The sequence below is a fragment of the Trachypithecus francoisi genome, unplaced genomic scaffold (assembly GCF_009764315.1).
Source record: "Trachypithecus francoisi isolate TF-2019V2 unplaced genomic scaffold, Tfra_2.0 Lachesis_group8, whole genome shotgun sequence".
NCBI lineage: Eukaryota > Metazoa > Chordata > Mammalia > Primates > Cercopithecidae > Trachypithecus > Trachypithecus francoisi.
The window spans coordinates 32,381,506-32,407,319 of record NW_022681473.1 but is presented as its reverse complement, the minus strand read 5'-3'; the positions used below and the strand labels follow the sequence as shown (position 1 = coordinate 32,407,319).

Here is a 25,814-nt window from a genome sequence, read left to right as displayed (position 1 = left end):
TTTGGACCTGTATCCCTACCCAAATCTCATGTTGAAATGTAACCCCCAATGCTGGAGGTGGCCTGGTAGGAGGTGACTGGATCATAGAGGCAGATTCTCATGGATTAACACCATCCCCTCTTGGTTCTCTTGTCCCAATAGTGAGTTCTTGTGAGGTCTGGATGTTTAAAAGTGTATGGCATTGCCCCACCACTTCTGCTGCTCCCCACATGTGATACATACTTGCTCCTGCTTTCCCTTCAGCCATGAGTAAAACCTCCCTGAGGCCTCCCCAGAAGCAGAAGCCACTATGCTTCCTGTGCAGCCTGTGGAACCATGAACCAATTAAACCTCTTTCTTTTAAATTACCCAGTCTCAGGTATTTCTTTATAGGAGTGCAACAAGGGACTAATACACTTTGGGAGAAGGCAGTGCCTGATTTATCTCTGAATGAGGGACCAGACACACAGGAAGCTCACAATCAATGTCTGCTAAATGAATGAAGTTATAAACTTATCTATGATTTTAAGAAATGAATGACATCATTCCTTCGCCTAGTTTAAATGTCCATGTCTCCAGAAAGTCTATAGAAGCAATTCCAGTGGTGGTAGTTGGGCAACAGCAGCTAATAGGATACATCTCTTCTCCAACTATGGGCAAGAACTGACTACAGCAGTGGACAGGGCTCCTCCTGGCCTATCTCAGCTCTGAAGGGATGTCCTAGGAAGACTCAGACCACTGCAGCTGGCGTTAACCTTTTTGGCAATCAAAATAAGGAATGGGAGAGTTTAAGGCCGGAACTTGGTTGTTCTCCTAAGTTCCCCCCAAACCTATAAGCCCTCCAAAGGGATGCACTGCAGCCAGGGAGGGCACACCCTAGATGTCCCCTCGGGAACTGCCATAAGAATCCAAGCAAAAGGGCCAGACCAACTGCCTCAAACTGAGAATTTCCAACCTGTGAGAGAGAAGTGGAGGGAAGGGATGAAAAGTGAGAGAAAGGATGGAGAACAAGAATGACTAGAGACAGTAGTAATGTTCTTTATGTAAACAGGTGATAATAGCAATGACAAAATTAAGAAAATAAAAACACTGCCATGAAGATTTATAGACTAGCTAATACAGAGCTAAATCGTCAATAACTTGGACTGATAAAAGGCAACGGGGCATCAGCCATGTAAACAGCTCGTCACTTCAATGCTTCCGTGTATATTATGATGACACACTGGTTTGTTGATACCACACCGCCCCCATGACCCCAGGCACCAGGAGTGGGGCCTGACTCACTGTGGGGAGGTTGTGCAGGGTTGACACTGACGAGTAGCTTTTTCGGAAAGACAAGTTATCCTTGACTGGATGCAGATGGCCCAGTGAAAAATGAAATCTGCCAGCAGACACTGCCTTTATCAGCTGTAGAAGTTCAGCAGGGACGAGACTTCCCCATCCCTGGCCCGCCTGGACGAGCCTCTGGTTTCAGCACCATATCACAGGCTGTCCTAATGAATTCTTCCACAAGGTTGGAGCCTTCACATATCTGCTTCTAGGAGTGCATCCTGGCGTCTGGAGCATGGTACGGAACTCGCCTGGTGTTTGCATTCCACCTCATGGAGTCGTCAAGGAATGCTTGCGGCAGAAAGGGAGCGCCAGCCTTACCAGGTCTAAATGCCCTGCCTCAACTGGGCTATCTTGCCAGTATCCTGGGCCACCCTCATTGACTTCCAGGTGAGGGGTGCCCAGGAAAAACCAAGAGGCTCCCCAGGACATGTCAAGCCAGACAACCATTGGTGTCTACAGTGTGGAAGACAGTAATAACAAGCACCACTGTTAATTAGCTTTCTCTTATGTGCTGACTCCCATGCCAGGCACTGTGCCTCATGTAACACACATGTCTGTCCCATGAGGTTACTGTTAGAGCCTCACCTCATAGATGGGCAAACTGAGGGCTACATGGACCTGTCCAGAGTCAGGAGGCTGGGAATTGGCAGATTCAGGGAATAAAACAGAACTTCACATATCCACAGAGGCTGTAACCTTCAAAGGACAAATAAGAACGAAAATGGGCAAAATAAGACCACATATCTGGAGATTTGGCACCATACAGTCAGATAAATGAGCAGATGCTTCGGTTTCACTCATGATGCAGTTGCATCGTTGAGAAGGCCGCAGTCGGACAGATCAATCTATCACATGGATGTTTTTTAAACACTATAAATTCATTTTGGAACGCAGCACCCAAAGGGTTGAATTAGCGCTGCTTGCAGTTATTTGCGTCACTGTTCTGCTCCTTTGAAACCGGAACTTAGGAGGCAAGGTGTCTCCAAGGCCCCAGATCGCCCCGTGAACTAAGCCCAATTCTTGATACTGTCCCTGCTGCCAACACACTCAGGTGAGAAAGGTGTGATTGTGTCAAGCGCTTTCCATGCTTTCTTCCTCTCCTCTTACCTGGGAAGTTGAAACTGGCTGGAGGCATTCTGAGGGGTTCAGAGAAGACCTTTATACAAACGATGCACAAGACAATTGAGGCATGGGCCTGGCCTCCGATGAGGGTGTGTCCCAGCCAGTCCCCTAACAGCACCTTCCTCTCTGGGGTGAGACAGATGGGCATGTGTCCCTTCCACTTCCTGATTCGAGCAGGTCGAAGGAGGAGAACAGAGACAACTGTGTGACAGGGGAGTTTGGCAGTGACTGACCCCAGCTCCTGCCTGCTCCACCCAGCGGTGCCCAGCTCTCCTCTCTGCAGTGAGGCAGGGCCAAGGCTCCCTGGCAGGAGTGGTGCAGGACCAGTGCAGGCCAGGGCCCCGCATCAGGCTCTGCCTCAGTCCTTTCTGAATGGCTGAACCTGCTCCACGCACAGCCAGAGGCCTGGCTGCCCTAAGCAGTGCCTGCCAGCAAGACGGAGGGTAGGCAGGCTAAGCACCTGTGGCCTCTCCTTTCATCTTCAGGACAACCTGGGAGATGAAGAGTGGTGCTGTCTGAGTTGAATCTCCAAGGCGCGGAAGGCGTTGCCAGGCTCACGGGGCTGAGTGGCAGAGGGTGTGCTAGTAGCCGCTGCACCTCAGCGCTGGGATATTCCTGTCTCTTTGGGGGTGGGGGCCATGCCACCCCACTGCCTCTTCCCAAGATCCTCACCCTTTGCTCTGGTCTCTTTCTAGGCTGTCCTTCATGAGCAGAGGTGAGCAGAGAGATTGGCCAGGGGCTGGATCAACAGGCAGAAATGTTGTGGCATCTTGCCACTAGCCACTAGCAGTTGAATGTTACTAACACTGGAGCGGTGTCCTTCAAGGTTCTCCTCAGTGGTGTTCTCTGGGGCCTGGGAACCCCTGCCTAGAAACGGTGGTGGTTTGTCTCCATGAGGCAGCATCGGGAACATCTCTCTTATCAGGCAGCATTGGGAACATTCACTGGGTGGGCACTTTTGCTGCCCACCCAGTGAATTCAAAGTCAGCTCTCTCAGGAGGGAGAGGTAAATGCCGTCTCCCCCAGCCTAGTTATGGGGTGAAGGCAGAAGCTGTCCCACCCAGCTCCTCTCACTTTCTTCCCCCTACAACAAGCTCTCCATGAGCGGAGCGGGGAGCACTCCTTCCCAGGACACTGCTAGGGGAGAGGTTTGCTGGGGCAGGGCTGGAAGGCTGGCAAAGATAGAGGCCACCGACAGGGATGGTTACACTTTTAGAAGTCAGAAAAATTGGGACAGGCGGTGTCTCTAGGACAGGCTCCCTGGCTTTTTTCATTTGGATGGTAAGGACTCATCTTTTAAAAGTGGAGGCTGCCTGCTGAGAATTGAGACTATCCCATCCATGGGGTCACATCCACAAAAGCCCCCACACCCCTCCATCCCTGGAAACCAACGGCTTCCTCCTCAGCCCGCTCCCTCTGACGTAGAACCCCTTGGGAAAGCAGGATACTGCTTTTAAAGAGTAATCGTTGACCTTGAACTCTTAAGATGTGTTTCTCAATTTTCCCCTTTTATCACTATCCGGCTAACATTATGCCATGTCATTTCTTGAGTTCCGGTATTTAATACAAAATGTTGAATGAAAACATATTTTGTAAACAGGCTCTACAACTGGGTATGGGGGAAGGGAACACTGTGTCAGTCCTGCCCGTCCTTTCTCTGGGCACTTGACAAACATCCCTGGTATCCCAGCAAGTGGGCAAGACATCGCTCTTGCATTCTCTCAACATTCCTGCTCCTCTGGTGCATGAGGCCAACGTGCCCTGGGACGGGGGACAAATGTGGTACAGTGTAGGAGTGAAGAATATGAGCTCTGACTCAGTCAGATTAAAATCTCAACTCTGCCCTAAGCATGAACTGCATGATCCTGTGGGAGGTACTTCTGGAGTCTCGGCTTCTTCATCTGTAAAATGGGAACCACTGTCAAAAGGAGGCGAGTGGAGAGAGTGCATGTAAATGGAGAATGCATGTAAGATGGCACTGAGCTGCACATAAAGGATCAATACATGGTGTGCATTGATCCAATTCGCTGTTCATCACTTGAGCATCTCCTAATTGTGAAAGTCCTAGAGTGTGCATTCATAGGCCAGTGCAGGTTCATGCTGGGGGCAGGCCCTGTGAGACAGAAGCCCCCTCTTCCTGCAGACCTCCCTGACATCCGCACTCCATTCCTCATCTGTCTCATCTTTCTTCCCAGACTGGTCTTCCTCACTCCACCCCTCCTTCTTCTTTCTCCTGGAGCCCAACTGCTTCCTCCATGTCCCTCCGAATCCCTACTGCATCAGGCAATCCTTCATGGCCAAGTGTCAGCATCACCAATGCTCCTGGGATGACAGGAGTGGGGGAAGCCACTGGTCTCAACCAACCTCTCCCCTCTGCATTTATCTCAGCCCATCCCCCGGACCATCCTTCAATCCTCCCCTGCTCCATAAAAATATCGCACCAACTCCGCAGTTCACATTTGCTCATTTGGTCTGCTTGACTTGCTTACTATTGCGGTCTCCCTGTCTGAGGCCTCTACTCGAATTGGGATGATTTTGTCTGTACTTAAAGGCACTGACCTTCCAGATCCCTGGACTTCAGGAATTTGTCCTCATCCTCTCACCAGTCTCTGAAGCACAACCTTATTCAGGGGTCTGGTCTTGATCGTCCTAACTGTGCAGGGCTGGCCGGTGGGTTTCCAGATCTCTGAGATACTACCCTTCCTATGCTGTCTGGCTCTCTCTTTCCTTCTCAAGGCCAGCCTGAGAGCTAACAGAATCAGCATTTTGCTTGAAAAACGGAGGAAAGCCCAGAGCCCTTCATGGCATCAGCTACTTTCTCAGCATAACATCAACTGACAATAGAAATCAGACGAGGTGTGATCATCATCATGAATATTTATATTTATTTATCAGTTTTGCAAGATCCTATCAAATAAATAATTGCACATATTTCAACCACTTGATAATTAAAATAGTCACTAGAAGCAAAGACCTGAATGAAGAGCCCTTTACATTTTCATAGAGATTTGTTTTTCTTTTTGCGGTTCTCATGCATTTACCTACGAGAAATTCCTACAAGCCACTCTGCCTGATTCAAGACTTTGAAGAAAAATGCCTCCTGCCAGTGAGTTAATTCAGAATGGTGGATTAAAGACAGCCCAGACAGCAATTCTTAGCATCACCCCTCTCATCTGGTAACAGTCCATCTATAGCAAGTGACTTCCCTCTTCTATGCCAGGGTCTCTCAACCAGGAGACTATTGACATTTTGGGCCAGATCACTCTTTGGGAAGGGGGAGGAAAGGGCTGTCCTGTGCACTGTAGGTTGTTTAGCAGCATCTCTGGCCTGTATCCTCCAGATACCAGGAGCACCCCACCCCTGCCCTGGTCACGATTATCCAAAATGTCTCCAGAATTGCCAAATATCCCCTGGGCAAGCAAAATCAACCCCCCACCCCACCACCTCCCCGCCACCCCCACAAACTTCTTCCTGGCACATCCATTAGTACAAGATTAGTGTTGCAAACACCCTTCAGGGAGGACAGGGCTCCAAGGACCATCACCTTTGCTCTTTGTTACCCAAGAGAGCCAAGAAAATAGTTCCTAGTAGCAGCAAAACATGGGAACACCCTGCCTGCCAGTGAGGCTTGGGGCTCACAGGGAATACATGCTCACCAAGGCCATAAGACTTCAATTTGTGGATGCTGGAAAACAGGGCATCAGGGAGGCAGGGGTCCACTGCTGAAATGTGTGACTGAGTGAGGTGCAAGGACTGGAGAGGCAGGTGTGGCCCCTCACCACACTTGATCTTACCTGTGGAAGTCTCCCCAACTTGTGGAAGTCACCAACACAGGATCCGCCAACTGTGTTTGAAAACAACCCCCTCATGGGTGGATTTCCCTGGGCTGGTGCACAGTTCCTCTGACTACATTCAGCATGCGTGTCTTGACCCACAGTGGACCTTCACACTAGGGCCCTGGGCCGTCTTCACTGACTCCTCTCAAGGACTAGAAGGGCCGAGCACCATCCCAGGATAGTCAAGTGCTAATCTCATCAGTTACCCTTCAAGTACTTAACAAGAAGCCCACCCTGTAGATCCTTGCTACACACAGTGTCATCCACAGGCTGGCACAGTGGGAATCCCCTGGGAACTTGTTAGAAAAGAAGACTCTCAAGGCCCTGCCCCAGAACTTCTGAATCTGAGTCTGAACTTTAGCAAATTTCCCAGCTGCTGTCCATGGATGTGAACGCTGAGAATCCCTAATGGAAGTAATGCAGGAAAGGAAGAAGATCTCCTTCCCTCTAGAAGCTCACATTCTGGCAGAGAAGATAGGATCTATAAAATGAAGGTCAGCGCAGTGGCTCACTCCTATAATCCCAGCACTTTGGGAGGCCAAGGCGGGCGGATCACGAGGTCAGGAGTTCGAGACCAGCCTGGTCAACATGGTGAAACCCCCATCTCTACTAAAAATACAATAATTAGCCGGGCGTGGTGGTACATGCCGGTGATCCCAGCTACTCAGGAGGCTGACGCAGGAAAACTGCTTGAACCCAGGAGTTGGAGGTTGCAGTGATCCAAGATTGCACCACTGCACTCCAGCCTGGGCAACAGAGCAAGATTCCGTCTAAAAAAAAAAAATGTACACACACACACACACACACACACACACACACACATTAGCCGGGCATGACACCATGTGCCTGTAATCCCAGCTACTCAGGAGGCTGAGACAGGAGAATCGCGTGAACCCAGCAGGCAGAGGCTGCAGTGAGCCAAGGTCGCACCACTGCACTCCAGCCAAAAAAAAAAAGATATATAAAAAATGAGGCAAGGGAGCAGAGTGCAAGTCTACACCACCAAGCATGCTTGGGAGGACACCTGGATGCTGAAGACCAAGACTAAGTGCTGCCTTAGCCACTTACTTCTACTGAGCCTCAATTTCCTCATCTGTAAAGTGGGGATAACACTTGCCCTGTCTACTTTACATGAGTGTCCTAAAGATCAAAAAGGAGGGGAAAGCACTATTCTGCCCTAAAGTACTATTTAATGTTAAATGTACTCTAAATGTTACAGAGGTTCAGAGAGGAGAGGGCTCCGGGTGACTGAAAGAGTCTGGGAAGATCCAGCAGAGGGAGTTGGGGAGCTGGGAGTACTGAGTCATATGCTAAATGAGGTGCTGCAGTAAATAAAACAAGAGGGAAAAGTGCACATGCTGACAACTACACCCAACACCACCTCAAGCCTGGGCCACAGGGAGCTCCCACTGACTTACTTTCACCCACTAATTCCTCACAGTCTATGGAAGAGCAACACCGTGGGTCTCAGAAACACATACAGTGTTCACGAGTGCTTTACAGAAGACACAGCAAGCAGAGATGGTCTCTGTGGCAAGGCTGGCAAGAAGCTCAATTGCTGCAAAAGTTATTAACTCTGGGTTGGGGCAGAGGGCAATGGACTTGTTTCCATTTTTCAGAGCTGATCTGTGGGGATGGCTAGACACTGCAAGAGGATGCCTGCAGGAGGGGGAGGTAAAAGAAATGAGCCAGTGAGTTCTTGGGTAATAGTTTTCCTAGATAACGTTTACAAGCCTTTGCTATGTACTTGATGTTTTCATACTTAAAAAAAATTAATCCTCACTGTGATCCTATCAGGCAGGGACTTTTGTCCCCACTTCACAGATAAGGAAACTGGAGTTTAGAATTTGAAGCCAGGTTGGTCTGCTTTGCAAAGCCCATGATCTTAACTGCAAGCTAAACTTGCAGGGTCGTCTGAGAATCTCTGTTCTTCCCTGTGCAGTTGAAACAATCAATGTGGCTGTACTTTTGTTGTAAGACCTGGCTCTTTCCGACTCGCTGACGTTTGCCATGCTTGTCCTGAGCTTCTCCAGAGAAATGCTGTCTTCTGGCAGGAAAAGATAAAAACGGCTGATATAAATGAGTCACCACACTCGCTATAATTAACAGTGATGCAAGAGCCAGATGCAAAATAAGAGGGGCCTCTGGACCTGACTTTTAGGCTGCCCAAACTTTGAGCTGCACTTCAATGCAGAACAGTCTCCATGGCTAGGCTTCCATCTGTTTGAGATGTATTTTAAATGAAGAAATAAAACCCGGAATGCATGCAAGCCCCAAGACAAGGGAGCTGAGAGGAGCTGCACCAAATTAATCTCCTTATTTACAATTCAAAAACCACACACCAGAACAGAGAGTTTATAGTTTATGGATAATACAGATCTTTGCTTTCACACTCAGTAGCCCTGGAAAGGCTGAGCAGTTTTCAATCTGCTGAGCTGATTTATAGCAAGTACAGTTGTAAATTCAATTGTACTAGGTGTTCAGCCTATGCCCTCCCAGTGATGTATCTGTGAACTTTCAAAAGGACAAGTTATCATTAACATCTCTCTATTTTCTTTTGCTGATCTGGAGTAAGAAGTGATGCAATGATAATCTGCCTAAAATAAACCTTAAAACATAATCCCCACATCATCCACAGACCCCATCCAACCACAGCACGAGCACGATCACTCTGTAATGCAAGGTGAAGGCATTCTCTGTCGCTTCTAGGACATGTAAGTCCCTCCTGAAGTTTGACAGAGATAAATAAATTGTGGTCAGGACCTGGATAGGCTCACTAGTAGCCATCGACGTCGGTGGCGTCTTCTCTTACCTGTTTAAAAGAGGCTCAGTGGCCTTGAGATTTGAACACAATACAGCTGATGGAATCTTGCCACTTTCCTTTTGAATAGACTTTAATTGAGAGCGAAGTGAAAAATGCAGGTTACAATTTTAAGTGCTATCATCAATATCTTGTAAGATCAACACCCAGTGATGCATCTAGTACTTATACAGTCCTAACTTTAGTTGTCAAAGAGCAAATCATTATCAGACATATATTTACACAGTAATTTCAAGCAACAGTAAATAATAAATTCCCTCCCTTAAAAAACAAAACACAACACAACACACACACACGCACACACACACACAACCACTTTTAAACAATGGATTTCCTCACCCAGGAAGTCTCATTTTTTTCACATATACTTGTAGACCCAAAGTTACTTAAGTTACTTAAAAACAGTCTTATCAGTGGAGATTCTGGACCAGCCCCTATTTTCTTTTAAAGTCACTTTCATTTTTACAACTTGAAGCCACATAACCAGCATGGTTTGTATACACCAAGGACACCCCCAATGATGAAAATGAATTCCCCTTCATTTGTGCGAGGAGATATGTACATCTATGAAGACACATATGATTACTACTCAAAAGAGTCAAAAACATACACAAAAAAATCTCAGATCTTCATAGTTTCTTAAGAGCAGTGTGCCAATGTTCACATTGGAATAACTGAATGGTAAAATTCTTTTAGATTTCTCTACAGAGGTACTGGTTAGTTCTGATTCTTTCTTCAGCTGCTTGAAATGCATGAGCTTTAAGAGTTGCCTGGCAGAACTACATCCTGCTTTCCAGGTTAGCAGCCTGGCTGACCTCGGGAATGTTAGACAAGACTCACCCCCGATGCCTTGCTCTCTGATTTATTTCTTGCTGATGCTGTTAGTAAATGGAAACCATGACAAAGTTTACATTAGCAGACACATACACATGCCCTGGCCTATAAATATTCCATGATAGAAAATGGTACAATAATTCCATCCCCAGCGAAAACGAGCATAAAAAAAGAAGGGAAGGGTCAGGGGGACATGATCAGCCATGACTCTTCTTACAGTAGAGAATCCAGACCAAATGGCAATGGGCTTTTAACTAACCGGACACTGTTAGCCGCTTCTCCAGGGCCTGTGAGTCAACTAAAAGTAGGCAGAGCAGAGACCAACTCTTCCAGGCACACCTGGTGGTTTCCAGAGGCACCGGTATCTTGTCTTGGAAGTTGGATGAAGAAGATCAACTGAAGTTTCCTTCTTAGAGAAGTGAGGGAGGAGGAGTGGAGAGTCAGACTTGAAAGCAGTTCACACACCGTGCTGCCTGGGACACTGAAGGGTCCCCGAGGGAGACCCCCTCAAAGCGCCAGCTGGAGTTTGGTCATGTTTCTCTGATGCATGTTGTGGTGGCGGACTAATTCATCTGACCGGGCAAACTTTTTCTGACAACTTGGCCACCGACAACTGAAGGGCTTTTCACCTGTTGACACAATTGCCAGTCAGAGACACTTGCAATGAAGAGACGGGCGCAAGTTCAACTATCAAGGCCTAAGTCAAGTCATTACAAGGCACCCACTCTGAATTCCCCATCATTCCGTCCCTGAGCTAACCAACTGAGCTCATTTCCCAGACAGCCTTGAAACAGCAGCACCTCTGGGGGCTTTAAGGATCGAAATATTGTAAAAAGTTATTCTTAGGCCAGAAAACTTGGAAAGTGGGAGATAAAGAATGAGTCAAGTTGGGAGAAATGTCTGAGCAATTCATAATTAAGGGGAAGAACGTTTGTTTCAGTCTCTGCTGACAGAATGTTTTGTGGACTGTGTAAATTTCTCTCCCTTGCTGAGTAAGTTGGGAACTGAGCAGAACTGGGCTGCAGAAGCCTCCAGGTCATCACCCTGGGTATTACTGAGTGATCACTGTCCAGGGATCTGAGCTGTGACTGAAGCTTTTAACACTTCTATCTGTGTAGATACCCTGGATGGGCTGGATACTTTAAAATAATTCACTGATACCAGTTTGCATGTTATGTGTTGTTGTTTTTTTTCTCTTAAAATGTCACTGAGAGCATAATCCTGTTATATGGAAGACTCTAGTTGGGGCGTGGTTCTTAGATTTTTAATAAGCTTGCCAAAAGATCGAGGCTTCTCCACCCAAAGAGCCCTCAGACATTCTTTCCAAGCCTCATTCTCATTAGGGAGAATAACTATCATTTATTTGATGCTTAACATATGCCAAGCCTTGTGCTGGGCTTCACACACACACACACACACACACACACACAGACACACACACACACCCCCTCATGTATTCCTTACAACAGCCTGTAGGGGAAGCGTTATTATCCCCACTCTACAGATGAGGTAGGACATCTATTGAAGGCAGATCCAGGCAGAACTCAAATCTCCAGGTCTGTTGAATTCCAGAGCCCGTGCGCTTTCCTGTATCACACCTCCCAGGCCTAGCCATGATGGAAAAGCAGCTGCGGCTCCATCCTAAGGAAGAATGTGCAGAAGCCAAACCCTGTACCACTTGATGGATCTTCTCAGATACTGCTGGTCCCACTTGGCCTTCTCTGAGTACTGATTTGGACAAGCACTGAGAAATGTCCCAGGAGGGCTGGTGTCCCAGGGTCAGACTGGAGGCCAATGAAATGCAGTATTAAACAGTCTGCTGGTGAAACAGGTCATGTCACACTTACTTGGGGAGTGTGACAGCAGTGTACCAGGGACTATAACACTTTACCACCAAATTAGGAGCTCAGGACTAAGTCAAAGACGCATCAAAGGCACCTGAAGAAGGGAAGCAAGATCCTATCCCACCAACCATGGGCCACAGGTACCTTGGCTCTGTTTTCAAATGCAGCCAGTTTGGGCGGAGAATCTGGGGCTGCCCAGGGGTTTGTGATGTCATGTTTTCCTTCACTCGCTGTTCCTCTGCTCTTCCTGGCCTGGCTCCCACTCTCCAACCCCACCTCCAGCCGTGCCATCAAGGGCTGGCTCCTAATGGACAAATCCCAACTCTGTCTCTCATCATCTTCATTCCTCTCAGTCTCTCAGTGGTGTTCAGCTTTGCTGACTTTGACTCTCTGCTTGACTCTCCATGCTCCCTGGACTGCAGAGTAAATGCCTGTTCCTTCTCCAATAAAGAAGCAAGTGGGACAAGGTGGGCTGGAAGCAGACAGAACTGGATTTGCTACTTACTAACTTTGTGACTTTAGATAAGCCATTGAATTACTATTGCCTCAGTCCCCTCATCTGTAAGATGGGAATAAAACATGCCTACCTTACTTTTTTGTTTTGTTTTGTTTTGTTTTGAGACAGGGTCTTGCTCTGTCACTTGGGATGAAGTATAGTGGTGGGATCACAGCTCACTGCAGCCTCAGCCTCCCAAGCAAGCTCTAGTGATCTTCCTACCTCAGCCTCCCCCAAATAGCTGGGACTACAGGTGCACACCACCATGCCCAGCTAGTTTTTGTATTTTTTGTAGAGACAGGGTTGTGCCATGTTGCCCAGGCTGGTCCTGAACTTCTGGGCTCAAGTGATCCACCCACCCCAACCTCCCAAAGAGCTGGGATTAGAGGCATGAGCCACCACATCCAGTCCTATCTTACTCTACTTACAAGCATGTTGTGAAGATAGACTTAGATAAGCTAAGCATTAACCTTCTTCCAAAGGTAGAAAATATGCAACAAAGGTGGTGCTATTTTTATTATGAATCACACCAGCCTTGCAGAAAGCAAAAACCTTCAGCAGCCAGTAAATAAATGTCCTATTCTCTTCTCTGTACTAGTACAAAAGAAATAATATCCACACACTGATACTGGTCCCACAGAAACCAAGACCGCTCCGGGGGCATTAACTTTCAGCAGAGCAAGGACTCAGTTCTCTGAAAACAGTGCCATGAAACATGTGCTCTCAGAAGAATAAATGTTTGGCTTGCTAGAATTTCTGCTGCTTTTCTGTAAAGTTGATTATCATATCAAACAGAGTGACAAAATGTGTGACACGACAAACTGGAAACAGTAGGGACCTGGCTTATCTCTTCATTTTCATTCTGCACACTCCAGCCATTCTTTTCCCATCTTTCTCCTTCTCTGTATTTCCACCCTCCCCTTCTTTAAAAAATGTTATTATTTATTATTTAAAGATAGCCATGCACTATTCCTTCTCTCAGCTGAGGCTAAACCTTAGAACTTTTACACTAGTCTTTTCCAATCCCTCTCATCACAATTTCATTCCACAATAGTTTAAAAAAATAATGAAAAATAAATGTGAAGAAAAGTTTACGCACTTGTTTTACCTGTATGAGTCCTGGTGTGGGTCTTCAGGTGGTCGGACCGGGAGAACTTTCGCTGACAAGTTTTACACTGGAATGGTTTCACACCTAAATGGACAGAGAAGGTCTAGCCTCGGCCCTAACAATGTGGGGCACAGTGAGGCCCACAAGGCTGACTTCCGACAGCTGGAGGAGCCCAGCATTTCCAGCCATGCCTGCAGTGTCTGCATCTGCCTCACCCTCAGATTTCCCCAGTCCCCCAGGCCCAACAAGAATCCCTGATTCTGCACAGTAATCTTCAAGGACCTGCTTCTAGCTTGGGAACAATCATTCCTTAACCACAAAGGTCCAGCTTCTCACCAGCTGGAAGATCTCAGCTGTGTCAGAGACAGGAAAAGTGAATCACACGCTACAAATCGGATTCCACTCTCTGTCACCCTCATTCTTTGCCGATGCTCAGTGTATCATCAGCCCAATGCTAGTGGGATCTCGCTGTTCTGTGGTTTGCAGGGGAAATGTGGGGTGTTTCCTTTTCTTTCTTTGTCTTTAAGAGGAGGAACATCTCCAGAGATTATGGGGGAAAAAATACTGGAAAAACTAAACACATGGTTGACTCTCTCATTCATATTCAACAACAAAGAGAATCATGAAATCAACCCTAGCCCAAGGGAACACGGCTGGCAACAATGAGAAGTGAACCTACAAACCTGTATGTCTCCTTTGGTGTCTTTTGAGCTGGTCTGAACGAGAAAACCTTCGCTCACAGTCCTTGAAGTCACACTGGTATGGTTTCTCACCTTGGGGAAGACACATATTCTATTTGAAAATGACACTGGAAAAGGGGATCTCATTAAAGGCAACCTCTCCTACTAGGACTGAACAGATCCCAAAATGCCTAAAGCACTTTGTTAGAGCTTTTTAGGGTTGGATGATCCCCAACCTGCAAGTTAGAAATGAATGGGAGCTCAGGGGCCAGAGGATTCCACCCCGAAGCTCACATCTAGCTCTGCCATTGAAAAAAAAAAAAAAAACCCTGGGTGAGGTGTGGTTTCTTTATTGTAAAATGGGTCCAATAATCCAACAACTTCAAAAGAGTTATGACCTTTGCATAAAAGGCTCAGCCCAGGGCCTAGCACAGAAGGAGTGCTCAAAAAATATTAGCAAATAAAAAACAAAATTTTTAACTCCCAGGCAGAATCTGAGGCAGAATTCTGGGATGCATGTGCCTTGAGGTCAACCTCAGGAAATACGAATTTTATGTTTTATGGCCTGAAGATCTGGTGTTCTGTGCTACGACTCCTTGTTCTTGAGTCAAGCAAATATGACTCCATGGTTGTGAGACCCTCGAGATACACCAAAAGCATTGAGAAAGTTTTTGGTGTGCTTTATCCAAGAGAAGCCAGTAGTGGGATTACGCAACCTCCTGACTCAGAATGGAGAAGCCTCACCCCTGTCCTCATTTGAGAAAGTTCAGCCAAATACTGGGACCTGAGCCCCAAGAGAAGTGAGCAACCCCAAGGCTTCCCACCTTCCTAGGAGAATCCTGAGTTACAGGCATCTGGGATGGAAACAAGTCATTCTGGAATCAGTCAGGTCCTGTTACCTTTCCAACCTCAAAGCCTCTGCTATTTCCCTCATGAATCTCTATTCCCCACTATGCCAGAGCTCACATCCTGAAGTCTTCCTTGCACTCTGCTCACACTAAATGTCCCCCATCCCTACCTCCACATCGAAAAGTCTCCTGTATGTCGGGCCGGGCGCGGTGGCTCAAGCCTGTAATCCCAGCACTTTGGGAGGCCGAGACGGGCGGATCACGAGGTCAGGAGATCGAGACCATCCTGGCTAACACAGTGGAACCCCGTCTCTACTAAAAAATACAAAAAACTAGCCAGGCGTGGTGGTGGGCGCCTGTAGTCCCAGCTGCTCGGGAGGCTGAGGCAGGAGAATGGCGTGAACCCGGGAGGCGGAGCTTGCAGTGAGCTGAGATCCGGCCACTGCACTCCAGCCTGGGCGACAGAGCGAGACTCCGTCTCAAAAAAAAAAAAAAAAAAAAAAAGAAAAGTCTCCTGTATGTCTCCTTCTTCTGCAATGCCTGCTTGGACACTGCATGGGTCAATTTCCCTTCCTTCCCTCATTACGACATTTATTTCAGGGTATCTAATGTGGTGAGCTATGTCTGGGTCTACAATTCTACAATTCTTCCATGGGCTGGAAAATCTTGAGGACTGGAGCCTTTTTATTTTATTTTTTCTCAGAGACAGAAAAAATTTTTATTTTTCTCTCTCTGTTGCCCAGACTGAAGTGCAATGGTGTGAGCCTAGCTCACTGCAGCCTTGAAATCCTGGGCACAAACCATCCTCCCACCTCAGCCTGCTGAGTAGCTGGGACTACAGGCATACACCAGCACACTTGGCTAAATTTTTAAAATATTTTTTGTAGAGACGGGGTCTCACTATATTGACCAGGCTGGTCTTGACCCCCTTAAGCAATCTTCCCGCCTATGCCTCCCCACATACTGGGATTACAGGTGTGAGCCACGGCGCCTGGCCCCTTTTTTTTGTATTTGTATCCAGCTTGGTGCCTTATGCTTCACCTCTGCGTGCTGGAGAAGACAATACCCCCATTGAGTCTGATTTCCTTCCCCTGCCTTTGAGCTTCTGCTCATCTATCACTTTCTCTGCCCAACCTACCAGCCTTCACTGGTTAACCCAAGCCCTTCTTCCTCCAAGAAACTTTCTCAGATGACCCTAGTTCAAACTGATACCCTCCAAACTCCTTGGTGCCTCCTGTCTCTGATTTAGTACATGATCATGTACTCTCTTAGTCACTTTTCATTTGTTTATATCCTCGCTCCCAAACAAACCACCAACTCTTTGAGAAGGGGGATTATAACCTGCAGTTAAAAAGCAGGAGCCTGAGTCCTCTTTCTGCTATATCCTACCCTCTTAATAAATGTTTTGTGAGTGAGGATTAAATGAAATATACATGTAGAGAGCCTGACACCCCAAAAGTACTTAATATAATAGTCTGTACTGTTGTTATAAATAAATAAGAAGATATTGCTCTCTTTCAAGGCAGGGCTGTAGGATTGTTAAATACCAACCTGCCCCCGTCTTCTGCAAGGAAGAGTTTCTTAAAGGCTCCAGTGGGTCTGGGGTTCTGGCTATCTTGTTCACTGCCTTCCCTTCACACAGTTGTCTAATCCTCGCTGCATTCTTAGTGCTTCTCTCCCATTAAAAGTTTCTACAACCATATTGCCTTCATTTATTCCCTTGCATTTTTCAGGCAGGATTTTACTTTTTCATTTTCCTTTTAACCTTGACAGTCACTTTTCAAATGATCCCACTTGGGGAAATGTATAAAAATATAACATGCCACTGGTCCCCTCCTCTTTAGCCTCAAAGTCTGTGGCCCACTAAGTGCAAACTCGGGTTGATACCAGAATTGCATCCTCTGGAAACAGTGAATTAGCAACATCCAGTGGTCTAAGGAAATCTGAATGCAGCTCACTTTTTTCTCCAGCTTCCCAAGAGCAAAATCAGCAGTAATATTACAGTTTCACAGTCATCTTATAATTATGCTGTTCTTTGATTGTGGAAAAGGTAGCAGTAGCTCCTCTGTAGGAAAACCTGGGTTTCACCACACTCCCACACTCCCACCTAGTGCCCACAAGGCCCAGAGCAAACGTTCTGTGAAATGGCTGTCCACATTCAAGGTGGCCAACACCAGACAATGCCAGTTCTCTGTTTCCCAGAAGCAGCCTCCTTGACCTGGAGGAAAATCCAGTTTCATTGGAGTATCTTCAAAAATCAAAAATCGTCATCTCTCTCTCTCTTTCTTTTTTTTTTTTTTTTTTTTTGGCAGATTCTTGCTCTGTTGCCTAGGCTGGAATACAGTGATGAGATCTTGGCTCACTGCAACCTCTTCCTCCTAGGTTCAAGCAATTCTCCTGCCTCGGCCTCCCGAGTAGCTGGGATCACAGGTGCGTGCCACCACACCCAGCTCATTTTTGTATTTTTAGTAAAGACAGGGTTTCACTTTGTTGGCCAGGCTGGTCTCCAACTCCTGACCTTGGGTGATCCACCCACCTCAGCCTCCCGAAGTGCTGGGATTACAGGTGTGAACCCCTGACCTTTTTTTTTTTTTTTTGAAGTGATCACAAAAAAAAACAATCAATTTTCCCCTTCCTGTCTGGTTGATTATTACTGACCTAAGCAGGTAAGTTTTTCTTTGGACCATCTCTTCCAAAATTTCACAACGATCTTGCCCATCGACCTTCTAAAACCATCTGATGACTATATTCCCAGGCTAGCTCCTCTCTCTTTAGAAATGCTAATAGTATTCTAACACCAACACGATTCCCACACAGGTCTCTTTAATTCTGTAGCACTTTCTCTCTACCACTCTGCTCTGCCCTTCTGGAAGACAGTTTGCTGACTTCTGTAATAAAGGATGGATAATCAGAATGCAAAATGGCCTCACAGCCTCTTTACATCACCTGGATCAGACCTTTCAAAGCAGTGCTTACTTTCCATCCTGGAAATGACCTGGGTCCTTAGCAGCGTGACAGCCTGGAAAAGGAGTTCTTGAACCATGTTTGCCCAAGGCTGGACAGTGGGCACACTTACCAGTGTGCTTCCTGCTGTGCATCTGTAAGTGGGACAGCTTAAAATATCTCTTATTGCAGCCTGGGTAAGCACACATGAAGGGGCGTTTCTCACTGGTCTCAGATGCTGACCGCACAAGAGTTGGGGCTACTCCAGGCACACGCCGCACATCCTGCAGGCAGACAGTAAGAGGCAAGGAGGCTTTAAGGCATATGAGAACATTCACGTAGGTCTTGAGGGAGAGTGAGCACTGGAATATATTCAAAGAAGGGGTGGCAGGTGCAGACCTAAAACCACTCCCATTCACACTCCAGATCGCCATGGCAGACATCACTAATGGATGCTAGATCAGGACATTCTACAATGCAGTGCTCTAAGGTCATCACTACTGAGCAACCAGAAGTGGCTCTTCAGATGAAACCTACATGACATGGCTGTCCCAGAGCCTCTGCAAAAGAAATGCTGGTGCCTCGAAGAGCTCCCAATCCATTCTATCTCTCAGTTTCTTCTCTTGAGGTGGTGATGTTTCCAAGTCCAAAGTCCCAAAGCCTAACTACTCCCTCCCGCTTGGAGACATGACCACATGACCTAGAGCCAATCTGCAATGGGTGGGGGCATCCTTATTTGAAAAAAGTGGGATAATGTATGAGCCCCAAACTGACCAGATCGTCCAAGTATAGGTAAATGACAAGGAAGAAGGAGCCCCTGGATGTGGTGGTCCCATCTGTGAAAGGAAGCAAAACCCACCAGAAGGCCACGGTGAAGCCAGCACAACCTTTAATAGTGACACCAGAAAGTACTGGAATCTGTCTGCCTTCTGTGCACTGCACACATCCTTTGCAGGGCATCTGTCCCTCCTCTTTATCTTGTGGAAGTGCAGTGTGTGTGTTGTCAGTCTTCCAAGAATAAGAACTGGAGGAAAACAGAGAGGCAAGCTCCCCTTCCTCTTCTTGGGGTCAGGGAGTCATAAATGGGAGCTGAGCAAGTGCCTGAGTGGGCACTAAATTCTCCTCATTCCTTTACAGATGTGCAAATCAACCCCATAGAGGGTGAGATGCTGTCACTAGAGTGCATCCATGTTTTGGTTTTGTTTGTTCTTAAGACAGGATCTTATTCTGTTGCCCAGGCTAGAGTGCAGGAGTTGCCTAGGCACGATCGGGGCTCACTGCGGCCTCGACCTCACCAGCTCAAGTAATCCTCCCACTTCAGCCACCTGAACAGCTGGGATAACAGGTAAGAGTCATCATGCCCAGCTAATTTTTTTTTGGTAGAGATAGGATGTCCCTGTGTTACTCAGGCTGGTCTCGAACTCTCGAGCTCAAGGGATCCTTCCACTCTGGCCTCCTAGAGTGCTGGGATTACAGGCGTGAGCTACCATGCCTGGCCTAAAGTGCATTCATGTTTTGTGCTAAGACCTGGAACCACTTCTGAGTATAACCAACTCCTTGCCCTGTGCATTTTCCACTCTACCCCATGCTTGTGTTCTAGTCCCTATTTCACATTGCTCTGCACTGAAAGGTCACTTTCTTTTTTTGGAAGAAAAATGCTGTAGTGACATACAACGCAGCATTGATGTTAATAGGCCGTAGTGTCTCAGGGATAATGGTGGCATAAAATTAAATGGTGAGCCAGTTGTTGGATGGGAATACTCAACACCTGTCCAGTCTGGAGTTATTTAGAGGCCATGACAAGGGAGCCTGACAAACTGGGCTTGATGGGAAAGAAAGCAAAGGAAGCATTTTCCATTTCCCTTAATTCATCCTAGAAGCAGTGCACATGGGAACAGTTGTTAATCTCAGTAAGGGCCCTGGTGAAGGATTCTGATGGTATTTGTCAGGGGAGAGGCTTGATGTCTCCCCAAACCGTTGTCAGATTTCCATATTTCTGTAACTCTTGCCTTTATTCCTCTCCATTGAAAGGCTTGGGAGTAGGGAGCACACTGTTCTCTCTTTGTGACACTTCTGGAAACATTAATCAGAACATCTCAGAGCTACTTGCCCCACATATCATGTGGGGTCTGGCCTGGATACAACTTATTTCTAGAGTACTGACCATTCTGGTGAAAGTATCACTGCTGTTACTCATGTTGCAGCCATGGATTGATGTTTATAAGCCATAAATGAAACCCTTAGTAACTGTGTGTGCTTCTGACCACCCAAAATAGGGACTCTGCAGGGAAGGTAGGCTGAAGGTCTATGGAGGTGGCAGACCAAAATGTCTATTGAATTCTCTGAAACTTTTACCTTTATACTTTACTTTCCTCATGCTCCTTGGAGACCTCTCCCTCCCCCAAAACTGTTCACCATCCTCTGCCTCCCTAAGAAGCAGTATCAGGAGGTAGGTATAAACAGGGGATCTGAAGCCAGGCAAGACCTGTGTTATTAGTCTCGGCTCTACCATTTACTAGCTATGTGATTCTGGTCAAGTTATTCATCACCTCTGGGCTTCAGTTTCCCCACCCATGGAATAGAAAGAATAACAGTACCTACCTCATCAGGGTGTACTGCAGATGAAATGAAGGGGGAAAGGCCACATATAGACACGGAGAAACCTTACATGCATATTGCTAAGAGAAAGAAGTCAGCCTGAAAAGGCTACATCTAGTATGATTCCAAATATATGACATTCTGAAGAAACACCAGTGAATGTTGGGAGAGGAAGAGGGAGGGAAGAATAGGTGGAGTGTAGGGAACTTTAAGGGTAGTGAAACTATTCTGTATGATACCAGAATAATAAGTACATGGCATTATGCATTTTTCAAAACCCATAGAACTGTGCAATACAAAAAGTGAACCCTAATGTAAACTATGAGCTAACAATAACTTATCAGTATTGGCTCATCAATTATAACAAATGTACCACATCAGTACAAAATGGTACTAATAGGGTAAAGTCCATTTTTTTAAAGTCTATGTATAAAACTTAGCACAATGCCTAGTATATAGAAAATGTCCAGCCATAGGCGGTACGGTTAGTATGATTATCATCAACACTTGCCAAGATGTGTCTATCTGTGGGCACTTTACGATGTAGACCAAATCTTAGAAGTCAAAGGTCCAGGCGGTTAAATCAAACCCAATTAGCTCAAAAGCAAAAGCCACACAGCCCGCCCTGGAGAAGTCAAATGGAGCAGTAAAGGCAGAAAGGAGAGGATTCTGTAGGACGCATCTTGGGCTGTGTCAGGCAGCAGGGCAGCCTCTCTGGGAGAGGACACAGCCGCGTTATCAGACCCAGGGGATGAGCAGGGGGTCCCTGATGTTAAAGGAGCCTGCAATGAAGAAGAGGCTTGCCAGGGCCAAAGAGTCCATCAGTAAGGAACTAAAGGGCCGGTAAGCAGGAAGAGGCCGTGCAGCTCCCTTCCCGCTAGGGCCTCTCTGCGTGCTCACCTGAATGCCTCTGAAGACACCGTGGGTGTGTATTCTGTACTGGGCGCCGCAGAGGATGGGCGTTGTGTGGTTATCGCTCTCGTACCCTGTGCCGTGGCTGCAAACACAAAGAAGGGAAAAAAGGCTCAGGGTGGCTCACAGTCGCCATTTGGAAATGCTTATCTGCAGTCAGGAGGGAATGATTGTTTTTACAGTTCACAGAACAAAAATAGTTGGTTTTTGTCCCCCTCCATGGGGCCACTTTAGATGCAGGGTTCTGCGGAAGGCGAAGCCGCTGGATCCTGGGGCCGCCACCTCGCAGTCCCTCCCTCATCCTCCGATTCTCGCAGGCGTGCACCGTTCAGGTCTAGGTCTCGCTCAGACAAGCCGAGGAAAGCCGCAGTGGCGGGGTTTCATCCTCGGCAAGTTGTTTACCATCTAGACAGCAGGGCTGACAGCTGCAAGTATCTCAGGAATGAGCAGAATGCCTCAAGCTTCACGTTAAGTGCACTGAATTTTTGTCGGCACCTCATGACTCAGTTTTTACCAGATAACACCAAAAAAGTGATGACGCAAGAAGAAATGTCGTGTCCTCAGAAGTGGGGATTACACATCTGTGGACCCATTCTGTTTAAACGACAGGTCACTTTTCCAGATCAACTTAACTCTTGGTAGCCTGCCTGTGCTGTAGGTGGGCACTGGAGAATCTTCCTCCAGCATTCGACTGACTAGTCCCCTAACTGGTGCTCAGGTCACCTTCGACTACATAGGAAGAGCTGAAAAATGTGCAATGCTGGAAAGGACAACTTGGAAGGGATGGATGTTCTGCTCTAAAATTATTCTCTCCTTCAGATACAATGCTGCTATCTGCTCTACAGTTATTTTACTTCCAGATGAGATGAGGCGGACTGAGGTTTTTCAACCACACCAGCAGCACATTAGAATCACATCTAGAAGCACCGAGCAGAGCTCTTATGAAATAGTTCTGTGAAATGATGCAGCTGCTTTGCAAAATATCTGGCAGTTCCTCAAAAGGTTAGACATAAAGTTAACGTATGACCCAGAAATCCCACTCTTAGGGATATTCCCAAGAGAAATGAAAACAGATGTCCACACAAAAACTTGTATACATGGTGCATTAGCAACATTATTCCTAAGAGCCAAAAAGTAGAATCAACCCAAATGTCCATCAACTGATGAATGGATAAACCAAAGAGAGTATCTGCATATGATGGAGTATTATTCAGCAGTGAAAAAGAACAAAGTACCAATACATGCTACAATATGGATGAACCTTTAAAACATCATGTTAAGTAAAAGAAGCCACTCACAAAAGACCACATGTAGTATGACTGCATTTCTATAAAATGTCCAGAATAAGCAAAGCTATAGGGACAGAAACTAAATGAGTGGTTGGGCACCTTGAACTGGGGGAGTTGGGAAGACATAGAAAATGACTGCTGAAAATGTCCTAAAATTGTGGTAATGGTCATACAACTGTGAATATGCTAAAAACCATTGCATTGTACACTCTAAATGGGCGAATCACACGGTCTGTGAAATCCATAAATCTGTTTTTAAAAAATTATTGGTGGGGGGGTAGTCCAAGAGGGATGCATCAGTATATTTATTTATTTACTTGAGATGGAGTCTCACTCTATCACCCAGGCTGGAGCGCAATGGTGCGATCTTGGCTCACTGCAACCTCCGCCTCCCGGGTTCGAGTGATTCTGGTGCCTCAGCCTCCAGAGTAGCTGGGATTACAGGCGCACGTCACCACACCCGGCTCATTTTTGTATTTTTAGTAGAGACAGGGTTTCACCATGTTGGCCAGACTGGTCTCAAACTCCTGGCCTTAAGTGATCCACCCATCTCGGCCTCCCAAAGTGCGGGGATTACAGGTGTGAGCCACCAGGCCCAGCCACATCAGCATTTTTAAAACCCTTCAGGTGGGATTAAACTGGCTGCCAGCACTAAGAATTCCATTCTCTGCCTCCATTACTCTTAACAGTTGGTTCCAGGAATCCTGGGCAGGGAGGCAGGTAAGCTGGTGGGCAGATCAGCCCACTCCATCTGATGTAGTGTGGGGAAGCCTGGAGCTGACCCAATACTCACTCACCCAGCAGAGAGAGTGCCTGGACAGGAAGAATGTCTGCCAGGACAACTGAAATGTCCACACCCCCTAGGGCCACAGAAGCTGTGGGGTTTCACATTTACTTCTGGCTCTAAGCATTTTAGAAAGAACTGCCTGCCGCTCTAAACTACCATACCCTGTCTCCACATCCTTCAAGTAATTTTTGAATTATCTGGGACAGGGGGAATGTCTCAAAGAAGTAACCCCAGGGTCAAACATGCAAAAATTGGGCAAAAATGCCAAACCAAAAAAACATATGCCCTTCTGACCCTTAGAATGTGTTTACCAGGAGAAAAAGGCTGTGTCTGCCTTCCTTACAATTACTTGGTATAGACAGTGGGAAAGTGAGAAGTGATGACAATGGCCATGTGGCAGCAGAAAGACGGCAGGACCAGAATGGTGCCATGGTGCTGCCAGAACATTTTGCCTCAAAGGTTGTGAAGAGAAGCTGCCTTTGCTTGCTTCAGTCATCTGCATGGAGCCACAATGTGACTTACACATTTTCTTTCTTTTTCTTTTTTAGAGCTTGCTCTATTGCCCAGGCTGGAACGCAGTGGTGTGATCATAGCTCACTGCAGCCTTGAACTTCCAGGCTCAAGTGTTCCTCCTGCTTCTGTCTCCCAAAGAGCTGGGACTATAGGTGTCCCACACCATGCCCAGCTGATTTTTATTTTTATCTTTGTAGAAACAGGGTCTTGCTATGTCCTCCATAGGATGGTCTCAAATTCCTGGGCTCAAGTGATTCTCCCACCTTGGCCTCCCAAGATGCCGGGATCACAGGAGTGAGCCACCGCACTTGGCCTACTTTCCACATTTTCTAGGGCTGAAGGAGTTCTAGGGGTACAACATTAAAGTTCTGCCATTGAAGGGTAAAAATTAGAAATCTGTCTCGACAGCTAAGCTCTGGGTGTTAGCTGGATTCCTGGAGGGTGGGGCCACGGGAACAGACTTTCCTGAAGACAACGGTCTCATGAAATGAAGCGCTGACACTCAAAGGGAACAGCAATCCGCAGAGCCAGATGCAAACCACAAGCAAAAGACGCAACAAGCAACAAGACGGTGCCTGCCAAATACGCCAGTAGATTCTCCTACCAGGTCCATGAAGAAAAAAAAACAGCCGGGGCCCTGCCTATGGGGACTTGGGTCTCCAAAAGACAAATACACCAATGCAATTCCACACTGTGGAAACCTGCGATTCAACACTTCCCAATGTGGTGTGCCCAGAACACCAAGTATAATGTACTGGCATTTGACGTGGTAACAATTCTCTCTAAATAAGTTTATAAAAAGCACCTCGGTGGTCTGGGAACCACAGACTAATAGAGATAGAAAGGACCTAGAAAGGCCATCTACGCCAACCCCCCTTCAAAGCAGAAATCTCTTCCAGCTCATGCCCAACAGTTGATCAACATGACTGGTGACTAGTTTTCAAGAGAGCCCATTCCATTTTAGGAGAGCTTTAAAAACAAGCCGAAATCTGCCTTCTCGTTTCTGGCTCCTGAAGAACCACTGAGAGAATATTACTTTTTAAAACTTTTTTATTTTATTTTTTGAAACGGAGTCTCGCTCTGTCGCCCAGGCTGAAGTGCAGTGGCGCGATGTCAGCTCACTGCAACCTCCGCCTCCTGGGTTCACGCCATTCTCCTGCCTCAGTCTCCTGAGTAGCTGGGACTGCAGGTGCCCACCACCACAATTGGCTAATTTTTTTGTATTTTTAGTAGAGACGGGGTTTCACCATTTTAGCCAGGATGCTCTCAATATCCTGACCTCAAGATCCGCCTGCCTCAGCCTCCCAAAGTGCTGGGATTACAGGTGTCAGCCACCCCGCCCAGCCGCGAATGTTACTATTTTACAGCCATCTGTGTATATCTTCTCTGCCCCATTGTAAAGTTAGCCTTGAATACAAAGACTCCCTGCTCCTCTCTGCATCCTCTAAACTCAGTGACCGAGGCTGGGCATGGTGGCTCACGCCTGTAATCCTAGCACTTTGGGAGGCCGAGGCAAGCGGATCAGGAGGTCAGGAAATCAACACCAGGCTGGCCACTATGGTGAAACCCATCTCTACAAAAATACAAAAATTAGTTGGGCACGGTGGCACGTGCCTGTAATCCCATCTACTTGGGAGGCTGAGGCAGGAGAATCGCTTAAACTCAGGAGGCGGAGTTACAGTAAGCCAAGATCGTACCATTGCACTCCAGCCTGGGCAACAGAGCAAGACTCTATCTCAAAAAAAAAAAAAACGATTTCAAACAGTTTTCGTATTTTTCTGTTTTGTTTCCTAATAGACTTCCTTTTGAGACATAAGATGACTGACCCTGCTGAATGACAGGGAGAAGGGATTTGATGAGTCCTTGGCCAAG

The 25,814-nt window shown here is 46.9% G+C and overlaps 1 protein-coding gene across 2 annotated transcripts in view; it reads right to left on the bottom strand.

Annotated features, from left to right (window-relative positions):
• Positions 1 to 8,618: 8,618 nt before the first annotated feature.
• WT1 (WT1 transcription factor) overlaps positions 8,619 to 25,814 on the bottom strand; it is a 48,539-nt gene continuing 31,343 nt past the window's right edge. Inside the window, exons 6-10 of one of the 2 annotated variants that reach the window (XM_033205488.1) lie at positions 21,342 to 21,438; positions 17,977 to 18,127; positions 14,056 to 14,145; positions 13,364 to 13,456; positions 8,619 to 10,553 (exon numbers count right to left, since the gene is read on the bottom strand). In XM_033205488.1, the coding sequence (XP_033061379.1) occupies positions 10,432 to 10,553; positions 13,364 to 13,456; positions 14,056 to 14,145; positions 17,977 to 18,127; positions 21,342 to 21,438 (553 nt within the window). In that variant the 3' untranslated portion in view covers positions 8,619 to 10,431. The remainder of the gene's footprint in view (positions 10,554 to 13,363; positions 13,457 to 14,055; positions 14,146 to 17,976; positions 18,128 to 21,341; positions 21,439 to 25,814) is intronic. The other variant, XM_033205489.1, reaches the window with a different exon arrangement.